At 55.2% G+C, this 17,301-nt stretch overlaps 6 protein-coding genes across 6 annotated transcripts; 4 read left to right on the top strand and 2 right to left on the bottom strand.

Annotated features, from left to right (window-relative positions):
- Window positions 1–725: 725 nt before the first annotated feature.
- Window positions 726–2,471, top strand: JN550_002276 (uncharacterized protein; the record flags this gene model as incomplete). The annotated part of the gene is made up of 2 exons (XM_049313553.1): window positions 726–1,166; window positions 1,230–2,471. 2 exons carry the CDS (start codon window positions 726–728, stop codon window positions 2,469–2,471), a joined length of 1,683 nt encoding a protein of 560 aa, XP_049175567.1.
- Window positions 2,472–2,895: 424 nt separating this feature from the next.
- JN550_002277 (uncharacterized protein) lies at window positions 2,896–3,382 on the bottom strand (the record flags this gene model as incomplete). The annotated part of the gene is made up of 2 exons (XM_049313554.1): window positions 2,896–3,113; window positions 3,289–3,382. The coding sequence occupies 2 exons, from the start codon at window positions 3,380–3,382 to the stop codon at window positions 2,896–2,898; spliced, it is 312 nt and encodes a 103-aa protein (XP_049175568.1).
- A 2,249-nt stretch (window positions 3,383–5,631) lies between these two features.
- On the top strand, window positions 5,632–7,055 carry JN550_002278 (uncharacterized protein; the record flags this gene model as incomplete). Its single annotated transcript, XM_049313555.1, has 3 exons — window positions 5,632–5,748; window positions 5,988–6,767; window positions 6,834–7,055. 3 exons carry the CDS (start codon window positions 5,632–5,634, stop codon window positions 7,053–7,055), a joined length of 1,119 nt encoding a protein of 372 aa, XP_049175569.1.
- Window positions 7,056–7,570: 515 nt separating this feature from the next.
- Window positions 7,571–10,657, bottom strand: JN550_002279 (uncharacterized protein; the record flags this gene model as incomplete). Its single annotated transcript, XM_049313557.1, has 6 exons — window positions 7,571–8,298; window positions 8,380–8,614; window positions 8,680–9,052; window positions 9,124–9,174; window positions 9,517–10,051; window positions 10,111–10,657. 6 exons carry the CDS (start codon window positions 10,655–10,657, stop codon window positions 7,571–7,573), a joined length of 2,469 nt encoding a protein of 822 aa, XP_049175570.1.
- Window positions 10,658–12,249: 1,592 nt separating this feature from the next.
- On the top strand, window positions 12,250–13,049 carry JN550_002280 (uncharacterized protein; the record flags this gene model as incomplete). Its single annotated transcript, XM_049313558.1, has 4 exons — window positions 12,250–12,282; window positions 12,358–12,486; window positions 12,550–12,653; window positions 12,707–13,049. 4 exons carry the CDS (start codon window positions 12,250–12,252, stop codon window positions 13,047–13,049), a joined length of 609 nt encoding a protein of 202 aa, XP_049175571.1.
- A 1,064-nt stretch (window positions 13,050–14,113) lies between these two features.
- JN550_002281 (uncharacterized protein) lies at window positions 14,114–17,284 on the top strand (the record flags this gene model as incomplete). Its single annotated transcript, XM_049313559.1, has 1 exon — window positions 14,114–17,284. One exon carries the CDS (start codon window positions 14,114–14,116, stop codon window positions 17,282–17,284), a length of 3,171 nt encoding a protein of 1,056 aa, XP_049175572.1.
- Window positions 17,285–17,301: the final 17 nt, after the last annotated feature.

A 17,301-nucleotide genomic window follows, 5' to 3' on the forward strand; every position in this document is an offset into this window, starting at 1 on the left:
GCTCAGCCGCACGAGTCCCGCAACAACCTAGAAGAAGTATCTCGTCCATGTCCAAGCAAAACACACCTGCCCATATCTCGCGCGACCAGACATCGACCGTGGCAGCTTCATCAACTCACTGCAAGGTGGTACACGTGTCTTGAAGCCATACAGCGGCTCAGTTACCCCAGCCGGCGGACCAAGCGAGCGACCACCCAAACCACCGAAAGCTCCACAGATCTTCGTTCCTTCGTCTCCCCAAGGCTGGGGACCGTTACCAACCTAGTGAATGGGCTATTTCGAGGCTGATCCAATTGCGCCTGCCTGTCTGCCTTCCTCTCCATGCATGATTCGCGTGCTGCTGTCAATGTCATGTTGCCTTCTTGGCGCCCCTGCCCGCTGTCAGACTCGAAGGACGCTTTGGGCAAGCTTGCTGTGTGTCTGGTCTGTGTGCACAGTAAGCCAAGTGAGGTGCTTACGTTGAGACAACTACCGTCCCTTGCACACATTCTCTCGCTGGGCCAAGACCGCCCCGTTTCGCAAACGCTTTGATGCAGATGCCAAGACCTGAGCCGCAACGGTTGTGTGCATTCCTGGCCCCATCACAACCCAGGCTATACCGTGGTGCATTCACACAAGTCGAGGGTCTGCACACGTGATTCCCCTCGGCGTCACCCCCCAGTAGACGGCCGTCCATCTACTCCTTCAGTCCCTGTTCCCGTTGAACCCCGGAGACCGGGGGAAGGATGGCCGAGCCCCCGGCAAAGCGCCGACGTTTGTCTGGCGCCGCCGGCGAAAGCACGCGCAGCCCCGGACCCGCATCACTTACACGCAGCATCAGCCCTCCCGCCAGAAGACGGGCAGCAGTAGCAGCTACAACGCCGGCAACAGCTGCTGCTACTGCTCCGTTATCACCGGCACCATTATCTTCGCAACAGCGGAAGCTGATCCCATCTCCATTCCGACTGACCACGATCCGGGATCTCCCCGACGCGGCAAATGCCGATGCCGTGAGTCTGCATGATCTGCTGGGCGACCCCTTGATTTCAGAATGCTGGGAGTTCAACTACCTCCACGATGTCGGCTTCCTGATGGGGCATTTTGACGAGGACACGCGATCCCTGGTCAAGGTGCACATTGTTCACGGTTTCTGGAAGAGGGAGGACCCAAGCAGGTTGATGCTTCATGTACGCAAACCCTCCCAAGCCGCGATAGGCATAATTCCTCGCAATATTTAACACGTCGCGTAGGAAGAAGCTTCGCAGTACAAAAATGTCACCCTGCATACTGCCTATATGCCCGAGATGTTCGGCACGCACCATTCCAAGATGCTGATCCTCTTCCGGCATGACGACACGGCCCAAGTCATCATCCACACGGCCAACATGATCGCCAAGGACTGGACCAACATGACGAATGCCGTATGGCAATCTCCGCCATTGCCTCTTGCGAAGGACTCCTCTCCAGGCCAACCAGACGCGCCGCTGGGAAGTGGTGCCAAGTTCAAGGCCGACCTCCTGAGTTACCTACGCGCCTACAATACGAAACGAGATGTGTGCAAACCCATGGTTGAACAGCTCGCCAAGTACGACTTCTCTGCCGTCCGAGGTTCGCTCGTCGCCAGTGTCCCCGGGCGCCATGCCGTCGAGGATGACCCCAGCGTCACCCGTTGGGGCTGGGCGGCCATGAAGCACGCCCTGCGCTCCGTCCCCCTAGAAAGCGGCGAGTCCGAAGTCGTCGTGCAAGTGTCGTCGATCGCCACGCTGGGCGGCACCGACGCGTGGCTGCAACGGACACTGTTCGCCTCGCTGTCTTCGTCCTCACACAAACAGAACCCCAGACCGGGCTTCAAGGTCATCTTCCCGACGCCCGACGAGATCCGCCGCTCGCTGGACGGCTACGCCTCCGGCGGCTCGATCCACACCAAGATCCAGTCGGCGCAGCAGCAGAAACAGTTCGAGTACCTTCGGCCGGTTTTCTGCCACTGGGCCAACGACACCCCTGGCGGCGTAGACGCCGGCGGACTGAGTTCGCAGCTCGGGGCCAGGGATGCGGGACACAAACGCGCCGCCCCGCACATCAAGACGTATATCCGCTACAACTCGTCGTCCTGCATCGACTGGGCCCTGCTCACGTCAGCCAACATCTCGAAACAGGCGTGGGGCGAGGCAGCCAACGGCGCGCGCGAGGTCCGCGTGTCTAGCTGGGAGATCGGGGTGCTGGTGTGGCCGGAGCTGCTAGCGGACGATAAAGAGGCGAAGATGGTCGGCACCTTTGGGGCGGACACACCACCTGCTGACAGTAATGCAAAGGCCGAGACGGGGGGTAAGGGTGGTTTGACTCGCGATACGTCTGGTCCATTGGTTGGGCTACGCATTCCGTACAACCTCCCATTGCGGAGGTACGGGCCAGGCGAAAAGCCCTGGGTCGCGACGGCAGAGTACAAGGAACCGGACTGGATGGGCCAGACCTGGAGCTCCTGGGGTACCTGACCGTGGCTTTCACGTGTGTGCTGTCTGTTATTGCTACCATCATGCGCTGTCAAGTGGCCGGTGCCCATATGCCCAAAGACAGCAGGATCCGGGGCCACTATATAGCATAATACAAAGAGTAGAACCCCTCGTCATTACAGGCTTCTGCCAAGGGGTTCCAATAAACAAGGCATTTGCTTACAGAAGTGATGTTCAGGACGATATTTCTTTCTTGTTTCAGGGTGAAGCTAATGATCTACTCAGGGTACCAAAGCAGAAAGAAGCCTAGTAGGCACCATGGCGCCTAGGGCCGATATATTCCCGTCATGCTGCTGGTATAAGCAAGCATCTAACTTGTAACTCCGCTCTTCCACCGTCTGAAGGCCGGGGGGGTACGGAGGCTGCTCCACACGCTCCCGACCCGGATGCCGTGTTTCTCGTTGATTTATGCGCCGACGGCCTCGGGGGCCTTGTTCTCGTCGAAGCCGTACTCGGCCTTGGCCTTCTCGATCAGGGCGACGTACTTCTCCTGGGCCTGCTCGGGGGTGGTGCCGTCGTCGACGACCTTCTGCCACGCGTTCTTCTTGGCCTTGCCCTTCAGGTCGAACATGCCGGGCGCGGGGGCCGAGGCAATATCCTCGCCGGTGGCGACCTTGTAGAGGGCTGTACGTCGCAGGAAGCGAGACACGATTAGCCATTTGGAAAGGGGGGAAGGGATCCGAGCGGTGGGGGAAGCGAGGATGGGGGACCGTTGGAAGGGAAGAAATGGGCAGGAAGAAAGACGGGCGCAGGAAGATGGAGCAGAAGGGAAAAAGAAAAGCAAGGCCTCATGACGTACCGTACATCTCCAGGAGGTCATCGTTGCTGGGCTTGGAGGTCAACTTCTTGGAGTCGACGACGGCCTTCTTGAAAGCTTCGGACTGGGCGACCATGTTGACGGCGGAATGTGGATAGCTATGTGGCTTGAGAGGGCGACTATGTGATTGCTTTTGCTCTTCCGAGAGTTTGTATGTATGGAGGGCAGGAAAGGGGGTGTCTGTGGCAAGTACAGGAGTAGTTGGAGTTGTTGAGGGTTCCAGGTCAGGACTGGGACGGGATCCCGAGTTTGGCGGGGTTCTGCAGACGATGGGCTCCCGTCGTCATAATGTTGAGTTCACATGGCCCTATGGCGGGGTAGAGGCAGGCCCTGTGATTGGCCTCTTCCCCTTGCCCGGGGGGCGGTCGAGGGCGAGAATGGGGACGCTGCGGCGTACAGCATGGCATTGCGCATGTGATCGGATCAATCAACTTCGGCAAGATTGGTCGCTGGAGATTGGAAGTTGCCAAGTTAGCTAGCTATTCTCTTCTTCATCCAGAAAGCAATGTTGGCATGATGCTGCGGAGGATATGGCCGTACGTTGAAAAGCGCTGTGATCCCCAGGGCAATTCCCCAATCTCCAATCCTGCAGCAGCCAATAGACTGATCTAGGACTACAATCCACCAGGAACACGACGGGAGCTTACCGTGTAGGGGACCTCGGAACCCGGTCGAAGCTTGAGGGTAAGCTTATGATAACGGAGCTGGGTTTCCTGCAACCATGACCACCACAGCTTCCCCCTACCATCTACGGTGATGGAGACATTCAAGTTGATGACCCTCATTTCACGCTTCCGTGTGATAAAGTCGCCAGTCGACCACGGAGGTTCGTCAGCTGAACAGACGAGTTGCCCGCCCTGCCTGTTTACAGGCATCACGGACTTTACTGGTCAGTTTAGACTCCGTGTCCGTGCAGATGCGCTGCTGTACCATTGTGAGGTGTGGTATGGTGGGAGGTGCAATTTCCCCTGGCGCTTTCGGGAGGCCTTGGTGGAACTCTGTAGGCCATCCCCCGGTGGATCTGTTTCAAGCCAATGGCAGTGGTCGAGTGGTCGAGTGGTCGAGTGGTCGAGTCTGGGAGATGATTCTCAAGCTTCAGTCAAGAGTCAAGCAAGCGTGCAAGCCAAGTCGAGCCAGCCACCAGCACTTCCATTCGGGACCGATTCTCATGAGCAGAATGCGTTTGCCTTGCCATTTCTCATTAGCTCTATGGATCGCAAGATGTGATTTCACGCGATCTACGAGGTCCGCGGAGCTTACGAGACCCCGACTTGCCGTGCTGATTAATGCATCCTTCGGTCCCGCAGATTGGGTCTAACATGATATGCCGGATATGGTGATTTCGAGCCATTGACATGGTAACTTGATTTATGGTTCATCCTGGGCGCAGATTACCTCGCGCTTGTCACATTTCTTGCACAGCCTGGCACCAGGGCATGTAGTGTATATTTCCAACCGGAAAGCACATATGAAGCTAGCATTCGTATTTCGTCTTTCAACGAAGCTCTGCACAGCTCAATGATCAAGAAAGCATCGGGGCCAAAACCTGATTGAAAAACTGTATTTGCCAAAGAGCGTGTACTTGAGCGAGATTGTAGAGTACATAAAGAACTGCTTCCTGCTCGGCTAGAGAGGGTGGCAGCACTGTACTTACTGGAACCAAGTCGAGGTTATCATGGATCTCCTCAGCCCTGTTGCGTAAGTCGCTTTTTTAGCTCCCGAAATATTGGACAGGGGCTTGGTGCACTGAAAAGAAAGTCAATCCCACCTACATGCATAAGCTGCAACGGAAGCTGGAAGAACAAAGCAGCAACTCCCGAGTGACTGTACAAATGCGACAAGTCCATCGAACGGGTGTCTCTGTATTGCAGCAACAGAGAGAATCAACATCTCACAAATCGTCGTCCGTGAGAGAGCAACGGACCGGCCGCCTGGGGCATCCGCTTCAGTGTTGTTAGAGTTCGACCTTGTAAGTTGGAACGGACCCTGCTCGCAGGTCCCCTAGCTCCGTGCCGTCCCCGTGCGGGTCCACGTCTTGTCTGACCATAACAGACGCCCGGACTGTCACATATAAGTCCGCGAGCGCCCTCTCGAGGATCCGTGTAGAGGCGATCTCTCTTCTCTCGCATTTCCGCGTTGCCTGATTTCCCCTCCCATTCTAAGATACCCCAGAACCACCGGCGTTCGTCGTTTTGTGAAAAACAAGCCATTTCGTCTTTTCTGCCAACGACTTTTTCCCCGTTGTCGAAGCAGTGCCAGCTTACACAAAAGGGTTCTAAGACGCCAATCTCACGGACTTCGCCAAACACACCATAAGCCGCCAGTATGACGCAAACAATCGTAGTTTTGGGAGGCTCCTACGCCGGACTCCAGGTCGCGCATAGGCTGGTGAAGAACACTCGGAAAACCGTCAAGGATCTCAAGGTGATCCTCGTTTCTAAGGTGAGACGCTGCTTTCTACTTGATCTGGCGTCATCGGGTTAAGCGCCGGGGGAGCGTGGGTTTGGGGACGGTGCTTGGGGACCACATTCCAATGTAACCTCGAGCATTTGCATTTGGGGATCCGGCATGACGCCCGAACCCGCAGACTCGAATATGTCCCAACCCTCTAGAAGAGCTACAGAGCATGGCAGAATGATTTTGAAATCGGAACAAGAATTCATTACTAACACCGGACACAGAACAGCCATTTCTACTGGAACCTCGCCTCTGTCCGTGCCATCATCCCGGGCATTGTCAAGGATGAGGAGTTCAGCCAGCCAATTGAGAAGGGGTTCGCCAAGTACCCTTCCGAGGCATTTGAGTTCATCGTTGGATCTGCCGAGGCCTCGGACCTTGTGGCCAAGACGGTCACGGTCTCGACGGCGGGCGGCGACCGCGTGCTGAGCTACGACCACCTGGTCCTGGCGACGGGCACGCGCACCGCCGGGGACGACGTGGTACCGTGGAAGGCCAGCGGCACGCACGAGGAGATCATGGACCAGATCCACAAGACGGCGGAGCGCGTCAAGACGGCCAAGCACATCGTGGTCGCCGGCGCCGGCGCCACGGGCGTCGAGGTCGCCGGCGAGATCCGCTACGAGTACAAGGACAAGGAGGTGCTGCTGCTCTCGGGCGACGCCCACATCCTGGGCGGCGACGTGACGGCCGGCAGCGCCGAGACTGAGCTCAAGAAGCTGGGCGTCACGGTCCAGACCGGCGCCCGCGTCGACCGCGCCGTCGTCCTGCCCGACGGCAAGACCGAGGTCACGCTCCAGAACGGCCAGACCATCCTGACCGACCTGTACCTCCCCACCATGGGCATGGCCCCCAACACCGAGTACCTGCCCTCGTCCGTCCTCAAGGCCGACAAGTTCGTCGCCATCGACGAGTTCTACCGCGTCAAGGACGCCGCCAACGTGTGGGCCGCCGGCGACATCGTGTGGACGCCCCGCGGCGGCTTCGTCATTGCGGACAAGCAGGTGAGTTTTCCCCAAACCCCGATGTTGCTTATATGCGCACGGAAAGCTGACTAGCAAAACAAAAAGGCTGCCGGAGTGGCCAAGAACATCGACCTCGCCCTGCACGGCAAGGGTCCGACCCCCGTCAAGCTGCTGCCCATGGACGTCTTCGTCTGCGCCGTGGGCCGCGGCCGGGGTGTCGGCCGCATGGGCTCCGTCAAGCTCTTCTCCTACCTGGTGTACATGGCCAAGGGCAAGACTCTGGGCATGCAGATGATGCCGGGCATCCTGAACGGCACCAACTACTGAGCGTGCTGAAGCGGGGTTTCCGGTATGCGTGTGTGAGAGTTTCTACTGGGACAACGACACGAAGGACACGATGTAGCTTACTGCTCAGTTTACATGGAACGATGGGCTTAATACTTAGGTAATGAGTGGGATGGACGGGGTGCTTCTGGTTTGCGCTGTGCGGGATTATTTTATAGGACGGAGAAAGGGGGGTTTGCGTGATTCGTATATCCCCAAGATACCCTGCTTCTCAGATATGAAAGGAAATTGCTTCGGTCTCTTCTTGGTCCATTGCTTTAATAGAATAGTATTATGTATCCAACCTCTGGTCGCTTAGTTCCCTACCACGGCCAAGTCTACATTTGTGACCCTTTTCGGTGAAACTGATCTGACCGTGATTACTACTCGCTCCGGATGCTGATGAAGCCAAGGAAGAAGATAAAAAGAGTCGTCTGTACATTGCAAGGCGTTATCAATACCCCTAGCCAGAAAGCACGTTTCGCCCACCATACTCTGTGTCGTGTCGCGGCTGATGTCTATCTCCTCGTCTTCTCGTCCTCGATCTCCCTCCGTAATTGCTCCAGGATCTGCAGCCTCGAGCTCAGGTGCGCCTCCAGGCCGTCGACCTGCTCCTTGACGGTGGCCAGGTCGTCGGCGACGCCGCGCAAGCTGGTACCGGCCTGGGCCTTGCCGCCGCCCTCCTCGAGCTCGCGCAGCTCCTTGCGCTTGTAGTCGAGCAGCTGCTCGAGCTCACGCTTGACGAGGGCAGGCTTGCTGTCGCGCTGGCCGCCGCGGCGGCGGTTGGCCATCTCCTCGACCTTGGCCATCTTGTCCTCGAGCTCGGCCAGCTGCTTCTTGAGCCGCACCTCCTCCCAGTCGTCCGTCTTGGCCGTGCTGAAATCGGTGCCGCCCGTCTTGAAGCCGCTCCGGCCCAGCCGCGTCAGGTACTGGTCGCCGAACTTGGCCTTGCGGCCCGTGCTGGTCGTGTCGTCGGCCTTGGCGGCCCAGCGGGACGCCGCCGGGGCGTCGCGCTCCGAGTCCAGCTGGTAGTTGATCTGCTTGCGCTCAAAGGAGGAGCGCAGGGACGCCGGCACGGTGCGCGGGATCCGGAAGCCCTCGTGGCGGTTGTTCAGGATGTGCAGGAAGGCCAGGCAGGCGTCCTTGTTGATCGTCGAGGAGGCGGAGGGGTTGATCAGGTTCCAGGCGCTGCGGATGTCGGTGTCGGGCACGTCTAGCGATTCGTATAGGTCTTCCAGGGCATTGACTGCAGAGAAAATAGCAGTCAGTACATGTCAACATGCTCGGGACGGTCCAAGGGCTCCGCCGTTGGGTAAGGAGAACTCACAGGATACTTCACCCCGCATGTCTCGGCTCTCCTGGTATATCGACTCATACTTGGCCTTGTCCTTGGGGTTCATATACCAATCGAAGCCATCCTTTAGGCCTGGCGTGTCGGAGTCGTCATCTACTTGCTCAAATGCTACTTGCTTTCCCGTCAACGCCCGGGTTGCTTGGATGAGGTGGGCTTTCGATTCGGGCACCAGCCAGTCGGGAAGAGTATTCGGGACATCGGCGTACTCCTGAGAAACAACATGTCAGCGCGAGATCCCGGGATGCGCACAGCAGATATCCGTGAGCCACTGACCCCATTGACTATGTCGAATATGATGCGCATGGCCACACAGAACTCCTCAAAGTCCAGGTTGCCATCATTGTCGATGTCCGACACATCCCATACGCGTTCTAGCTGGTCGTCTCGCAGTCCACTGTTCTTCAGCAGCGGCGCCGCCTGTTCGCCTGTGAGGAACTTTCCGCCGTTGGTCCTTGTCGAGAAGATGTTCCAGTAGGTCTCGACCTCGGATGCCTCGATGCGCGGCGCCATGGTGGCTGTTGTTGGCTGGGTGCTTGTCGGGGAAGCCCAGGAGGAATTGACGAGGAATGCGACCCGGGGTGTAGCAATTCGATCAACAGCTTCTGGGTTGGGTATCAAAGGAACGGCATCCGCGGAGCGTGCCTCTCTGAGTAAATCGCTTAGGTATTGATGTTCAGGGAAGCTTGCTGAGCTGCGACTGCGGCCGGGGCCACTGACGTTGCGCTCGATGCCCAGCCAGGAGGTGGGCTGCGCACCGTATGCACAGTACTATCAAAACGGTACATGTTAGACTAGTTCCCAACCTGTTACCCCGAACTAGAGCGATGCACTGGGCCCCATCCATTTATCATTCATCATAACCACTTGACACAATAATGTACATAGTGAATGTGTCTAGGCAATCATCGCAGTTGTGCCATCTACAAGCTCTCCCCTGTTTACGGTCACGATAGACGAGTAGTTACGATTGTATAAGTTTCTTGATCAGCTCCTGCGTTCACAGCACCATGCGAACGGTGTGCAGTTCTCGATGGTTTATTCATTACAAACAAAAGATTAAGCGGGTTGTCACTATAGCCAGATGTCAAGTATTTTCTTGTTGCACCTTACAACTCCCATCCCGCAGACTTGGCGATTCTTCCAAGCAGCCGGTGCGTTTTGGTGGCCGACTCAAAAGAAGCCTCCAGCCCGTCTCCATTAGCAAAGCTTTGGTATACCCTCGCGATGTTCGTGCCCGGGAACTGCACTTTGGATGCCGGCGACTTGTCAAGTCCAGTCAGTGGAATTTCCTCGTATTCCACCGCTTGCCCTCTGCCAGTTTTCAGCTTCAAGGACCACTGCTCTGATGTAAACTGGAAGTGGCCCTCGGGTGCCGTGACCACCAGCTCACCGTCGGTCCCGGTGATAATCCAGCGGAAACCGGTGCTATCGGCAGCAGAGTGTGCCTTTCTGAAGGCAATGGACGCTACTGCATCACTCTCCAAGGTTCCCTGGACAAAAATGTGGTCGGGAGACGTCTTGGGGTAGGCGGGATCGACAATTTGACCGTTCGAGAGGTCAACCACGGAAGTGGTTTTGTATTGAGCTTTTAACAGGCCGTGGACGTCGGCAAAGTCTCCCAAAACATAGGTAAAGGTGTCGAGAACTGTTTGCGCTATCAGTTTGTCTGTCGATACGATCGCCCGAGATGAATTGTTCACTTACAATGCCCAAAGTATATGGTGAATTCGTTGCCTCCACTCTTGAAGTCGAGGTAGTACTCTCCACCCTTCATCCACGTGTCCACCGGCAGAGCACCCGTAGTGGCTGTAGCAGTAGAGCTGATGATCTTGCCAATCTTTTTGGAAGCAATGATTTCCTTGACCTTCAAGATGCTTGGGTCCGCTCTAGCCTGGACACCAACAAATGCCTTGACGTCGTTGGTTTTCGCGAGCCTTGTGAGCTCCTCTGCTTCAGCGACGGAGGCGCCGAGAGGCCATTCGACAAACACGTTCTTCTTCTGCTCGAGGGCTGGTTTGGCGAGGGAGAAGTGCTTCTGTACGTTCACGCTGACAACCACAAGGTCGACGTTTGGGTCGTTCGCAATGTCCTCCGGAGTGCCGTAGGCTTTGGTGCCTGCGGGCAATCCGTGATGCTTGATCGACTTCTGAGCCGATTCCACAGTTGAGTTGGCCACAGCAACAATCTCATATTGGTCCAGAACTTGAAGCGAGCGGAGGTGAGCTATAACTCCCCATGCTCCATTGGTCATTGTTTCTTGGAGTCCCAGACCAATGAGACCAACTCGAATTGTAGGCATTGTCAGGACGGAGCGCTTGTCTCACGATTCTCAGTGCAGGTCAGAGTTCTACTTGTGTTGACTTCAGAAGAGGCGGCAGGTAATTTCCTAGCATTTAGAAGTCGACAAATGATCATATATATATATATATATATATATTATTTGGCTACACAAGTGACCTCGTTGCTGAATGGCTGCATTATGCCAAGATTTCGAGGTGAGCAGATCCTCCCGCGGAATTCCGCTTCGCACAACAAGGAGCATATTAGTAGTGAAATCAAGAGAAGATAACCAAACCAGTGGTTCAGTCTCTCTGATATGTTGAAATGAGAACTTCTTGTGGAGTGGCCAACCCTAGACGTCAATTATGACCAGCAGATATGTATCTACCTCGCGGGGGAGATGTCCGGAGTGGACCACGGGCATCCATGATGACGGCGGCGTGTTGCGGACCCACTTGAACTCCGGCGCCATTCCCACCGCTCCGGTCTTACTACCAGACCCCGCTGCTTACAAACCCGGAGTGTGGACGGTTGGCACCACGTCGCGTCTTGTGATGCTTAGGTTAGGCTCCAAGCTTCGTAAGGCTTTCTTCCAAGATAATCCGTAAGCACCTTTCGGAAGCGGCGCGATTGGCCGAAATGCCCATATCACGGAAGAAATCATGCGTCCAGTGCCGGGCGGCCAAGGCCCGGTGCAATCTTGAGCAGGTCTGCTCAAGATGTTTAGATCGTGGACTTCCTTGTGACTACAGCGTCATCCCATCACGGTCCAGTCCGTATGGCCGCAGGGTGGGTCACAGTCCCCGTCACAGTGCACCAATGCCGAGGAGTGTCGATGGGCTACATCCCCCTACTCCGGGCCATCTAGAAACGTTAACACGTCCCGCGGATCATATCCTGATATCAGCTACGGAAGGGCATCACGTGGCGGATGAAGCCTTCACGGTACCTCTTGCCCCAGAGTCTGTGCTTAATTCAGTATCTTGGCAAACGGATAGTTGGAACGACACTCTCCCTTCAGATTCCAATGATAGCTTGTGGCAAGAGGTGGGAGTTTCAATCGCTCTAGATGAACCATTCAACCGGAGCGATGATATGGATCTGCTTGACTTTATGGGGCCACCACCCGCAAACAAGCGACAAATGGCTCCGACAGCCGATCGTTCCCCCAGGCGACCAGGTGCCTTCACTCATTTGTGTCCTGAGCAAGTGGAAGGATGTGCCATTGGATTCGGCCGCGTCTTCTCAGTCAATGACAGTATCACCTCAGTCCGTGAACCACGGTTTCCCAACACCTTAGCTCAAAAGAAGACAGCAACCAGTCAATCTTTCCTGATGACACAGGTCCTCTTGGGTCAGATCAGAGAGTATCCGTACATGCTTCTGCAGAAAAAAGTTCCGCCTATCATTTATCCCTCTTGTGTGTTGGACGATAAGCTTCCGGAATCATGCATGAACAACGGAGTGCATCAGTGTTATCCGAGACCACTCGCCATCTGTGCCAGTGTGATTCGGATGACATCCAGCATAACTCCCGAGAGTAGAATGTTTGCAGTGAAGACCATGATAGATGAGGTTAGACGGTTAGGAAATGAGGTGAGTCTCATTTGCGAGTTTCAAAAGCGTTCGACCTTGACGACAAGACTTTCCTGACCACACCGGATCTGCTAGTTTGAAACATACGATGTTGAGGCTTTACTGGCGGCGACCCAGGCCTCCATACTTTACATTCTCCTTCAAGCACAATATGCTTCGTACCTTTCGCAAGATGACATCGCATTCATGGTAAATACCCTTGGCGTAAGTTCAGTTAACATTCGGATCCCTTACGTCGAGTTGCATTTCTGACTACGGGATATGCAGGACATGATGACCAAACTACACCTCTCGACAGTGTATCAGTCTGATATCCACCGAATAAAAACTTTGACCCAACGAGAATGGGCGTTGTATGAAAGCATCAGAAGGTATGCCGAAACAATCTAAATACCAAGCTACCCTTGTCTAAACCTCTCTGCAGAGCGGCAAACCTGCTCTTCGTCCTCGAAACACTTTTAGATGTCATCATAGGCCATCGCGAGGTTCCAGATTGCCCTGGCTTTGGTGCCGTTCCTTTGCCGTGCTCAAGAGACCTCTGGAATTACGAGCGCAAAGACGCATGGCCGCATCGACTCAAGCGTGATACAGCGTCCCGTACAAGCGGTAAGACGTTGACGATCGGTGACCTCATCAAGAGCAGCCAGTCGACCTTCAGTTCTGATCCAGGGGACCGAGACAGTGGACTTCTTGGAGAAGCGGCTAAATGGGGTGAAAGGGTCGATGAATTCGGCAGCCTCGTGTGGATGGCTATCACATTGAATTGACCCTTTGGAGTGCGAAGCATATGGCTACCTCTTAGCTTAAAGACCCGTCATGTATGACTTGGCAGATTGTGTATCGTATGCTCAGATTGGACAGTTCGAGTGCTTCAAAGTGGAAGCTTGTGAATACATGTGAACATGAATTATGATCGCAGCTACCATGTGTCCCCATAGTGCGTCTTGGATGACAAAATTATCAGTTGGTGAAATTATTTTGAGATGAACAGGTAATTAAATTCGTCTGGATTATTTAATCAGACGAGCCTGGGCTGTAGCTGCCTAGGCATGACAGACTGAAGAGTCACCAAACTCAACGGCCACCGAATCTTGATATACAACGGCAAGCAGTAGGCATTGCGATAAAATCATGGGCATACGAGAACAGATCAAAGCGATAATCGACTCCATCGCCTTGAAGCTGGGTCAGATGCGATTTCTGATTCTCATACTACTTCACAACTAATCAGCTTGGCCACGAATGGGTTTCGTCGTACCGCGATTTCGATTTTATCCCCATTCTTGATCAAAGGTTGGGATGACAGGTTTGTCATAGTTACCGCACTTTGGAAGACACGCTCCAAATTTCCAGGGGAACAAGAATTCGGGCTAGGATACATATCAAGAATGTAGATGTACCTTGTGCATCTTGCGCGGGTTTTACTTCTCCGTGGAGGTCTCATGTGGATTGTTGTGGTTCAAGTGAGAATTCTGGGCTGAATGAGAATGAAGAGCCAGGCTACTACATTGAATAATCGTCAAAGCTGCGCAAGTGCTTTCCTTGGATGGCATTTCACTTGGGCTTTCACGGATAGGTTTCCAACTGCGCGTTCACGTGGACCATCCACAGAACCCGTCCATCCCAACATTGTCGTCATTTTCATATTCACTTTGCCATCTCACGGGCACCACAATCAAAAAGTCCTGCCATCTAGGCAGCGGCCGCAAGATCACAATCACTTCCTCACTTGACAGGTACCATACTCTATGAAGCCCGCCATTGAAACGTCGCCGATAATATCATGTTCAAATCACTCGGCAGCATTGTCGGCACTGTGTGAATCACCAAAATGGACGAAATCACTGGCATGATCGCCGGCGACGCCGACTTTCTATTCGACAACGCGGACATCCCTTCTCCCAATACACACGATGGCGCGCGAGTCACCGAAGAGATCATAAAAAGCAGCAAAAGGCGAATCAACACATATCAGTCACCACCTGCTGAAGAAGGGTCTCTCGATCAAGTAAATCGCGATCAATATCCACAAGAACACTCCGCGCCCATCTGGGACGAGCTTGACATGGAGGAAGGCATCGAGAGCGCAGAATCCGATCCAGCTCCGTTGATGCGCGTGGATCTCGAGTGGAGGGACCTCGACCATACGGGCCAGTCTGTTGTACTGAAGGAGCTGACGGACTGCTACTCATTCCAGAAGGCTTGCGCCATCCTCGCACTCCTGCGAGACGATATCGAAACGTGGCTGGCGATACACCAGGCACAAGTCGACCAGCAGCGCCTCTGGGAGGAAGACATGGCCAAATGGAGAGTCCAAGGCATCGAGGTTCCTGACGATTACCAGGGGGATGGACCTGTAGGTGTGGCGCTCCTGACGCGCAGCGAGATGCACAAAGCAGCTCTTGTCGTTGAATCTCTTGGTCTGGTCGACCTCGCCGGCCATATCAGAGCAAAAGGCCATACCACCGTCGCGTGGCCGCTTGACATCGACCTATCCTCCTACAAGATACATCGAATTCATGACGGAAGCTTCAAAACCTCTGACATGAAGAAGTGGCTCGACCAAACTGACCACCCCGGTTCCGATGCTGGGATCGAGGAAGAACCAGATGACTCGACCCGTCAGGTCATCATCTACTCACTCGCCCTGACTTACCCGCAGTCGGCCACCGGCCACCGGGTGCTTCTTCTGACCGCCATCCTGCCACAAGGCACTGTAGTTGTCGGCCCTCAAGGAAGTCAGATACTGGCTCACGGTGGCAAATATCGCGTTGTTTATCCGGGCCATGACTCGCCAGACGAACAAGCATACTTCTCCTTTACACTCAACGACCTCCCACCTCAGGTGATGCCAGAAATTGAGGAGGAGCCCGAGACTGAGACCGACTCCAGGGTAATAGACGTTGGCGATACATACACTGAAAGCTCATTCTTCGAAGAAGCCATGGCTGACCCGTCGCCTGCTGAGCCAGACATACAAATCGTCCCCAAGGTAGTTGCTACGGTGCGTGAGAACCCAGTCTTTGACAATCTTTCCCGGGCGGCAGCCAAAATGCATCAGAAGGAGATACCTCGACCAGGCGATGAAACTGGTGGACCAAGCCCTGAAACCAACATGGAGCATTACATGGGCCTGCTCAACGCATCGCCGCTGACTGAAAAGGGGTTGGCCGCGCAGATACAGGCGGCTCAGTCGTTGTGCCTGCCTGAGCAAGATCCCGCTGAAGCAAGGCAGTCCAAGCTGGATGAGGAATATGAGCAGCGCAAGATCACCTTCGAAGCTTTCAGCCCTCGGGAACTATTGAAGGATGTCTTCAATGCTGACCCCAAGACGGGTACTGATCCTGGCCATAAACAGCAAACACTTGCGCGCGAGGTTCCAGAGGATCACTCTGTGGGCCCAGTCGAGTTGGCGAGAACACCTGCCGCTGTGGATGATGCTCGAGATCTTGCGTTTCTCACCATCGCCCTCCCCGAGGGGTACTCGATCCGCTCCCCGACAGGCTACATGATGAACTTCGAAACGCACCACCGTGGCCGGAATGATGGCCGTGCTCCTGTAGGAACAGCTGGCGTCTACGCTTTCTACTTGCCAGAGGTGGGCCGAGACTTGCCGCCTGGCCTTCGGCCATGCCTCCATGATTGGGTTGGGCTCCGCATACTCCTCGGTGAACAGATGAATGTAGCCTGCAATGGCTATCTGCTACAGCGTCGAACCTCGGAGGGTATGCATCAGATCGTCGAAATCGATGGTGAGCTTGACCTCGTCAATGAGACGGGCCGTTACCGGCTCTTCAATGGTATGCAAGCCATTGGCGTACCGATCGAGATAGAAAGCGGTGTCAACCCTCCCACGGGTGTTCCGTTGGAGAAAGAAGAGACCATCAATCCTACCATTCGTTGGGCCCGTCGTATCATCCAACCCTATCGCGAAGAGCTTGACAGAGAAGAGGCGCAAGCAATTGTCGACGAAGCGCGAGAGGCGGAGGAGAGAAAGAAGGTCGAGAAGAAAGTCAGCGACAGAGCGACCAAGCATCGGCAGCACGAACATTTCAAACAGCTCGCCGCCGAGGCTGAGGCAAAACGCAAGGCAGCAAGCGAAGAGGAGAACCGACGGGGTCAGGAGAACTTGGGGAGGGGCAACCGGGTTCGCCGCCCCAGCGAAAGATACAGCGGATTCGGACTAACCACGAACTACGGCAGGGAGATCGTTGAGCTGGAAGATAGCTCGTCCTCGGATGATCGTTATGAGGAGTCGGAGCCTGAGCCGGACGAAGAGCAGCAGGAGGAATATCAACCTGAGGAGAAGAAGACCATGATTGTCGTTCTCCGCGTGCCCTCCTGGAAGAACAAGGCAGCCGTTCCGAAAGAACCAGCTCCTAAGGCGCTGAAGGCGCCCAAAACAGTGCCGGTAATACCAGCGAAGAGACAAGCAGTCGCCGTCCCGAACACTGAGCCTCCGGTCAAGAGACCCCGCGGACGGCCGCGAAAGCATGCAGTCACAACCCCGGCTAACATGAATTCTACGCCCAAAGGGCCGGTGCTGAAGGCAAATACGCCGCGACCCTTAGATGGTGCTTCGGCTCCGAAAGCAGTTCCAGCCGGGGCAACGCTGGCTCCAGCTCTTCCATTTCTGCCTCCGCCCCCAGCTCCCCCTGGTCCGATTTCAGGTATGACTCTGAACCGGGTCGATTTGACTCGGGCTCCCGGCATTCCGGCTACAGCCTGTCCCCTGACAACGCCAGCTCGAGCTCCAAGTGGTCCATTGATGGGTCACCACGCTCCAGGTACATCCGGTGTGACTGTGGCAGGATCCGCTTCCAGTCGAGGCCTGGCTACTGGGAGCCCAGCAGGCGAGGAATCCCAATCGGAACCCCATACCCCGTCACCGGCGAGGAGGACGCTGGCCATTCTCAAGTATCCTCAGCTGAAGTCTGCGCGGAAGGTGAAGAGAACCGAAGCCAGCCAGACATCCCCAAAAGGGCTGATCACGCCGGAGTGATAATGCAATATCAAAGC

Source organism: Neoarthrinium moseri, assembly GCF_022829205.1.
Source record: "Neoarthrinium moseri strain CBS 164.80 chromosome Unknown scaffold5_Wmoseri_CBS_16480, whole genome shotgun sequence".
Classification (NCBI taxonomy): Eukaryota; Fungi; Ascomycota; class Sordariomycetes; order Amphisphaeriales; family Apiosporaceae; genus Neoarthrinium; species Neoarthrinium moseri.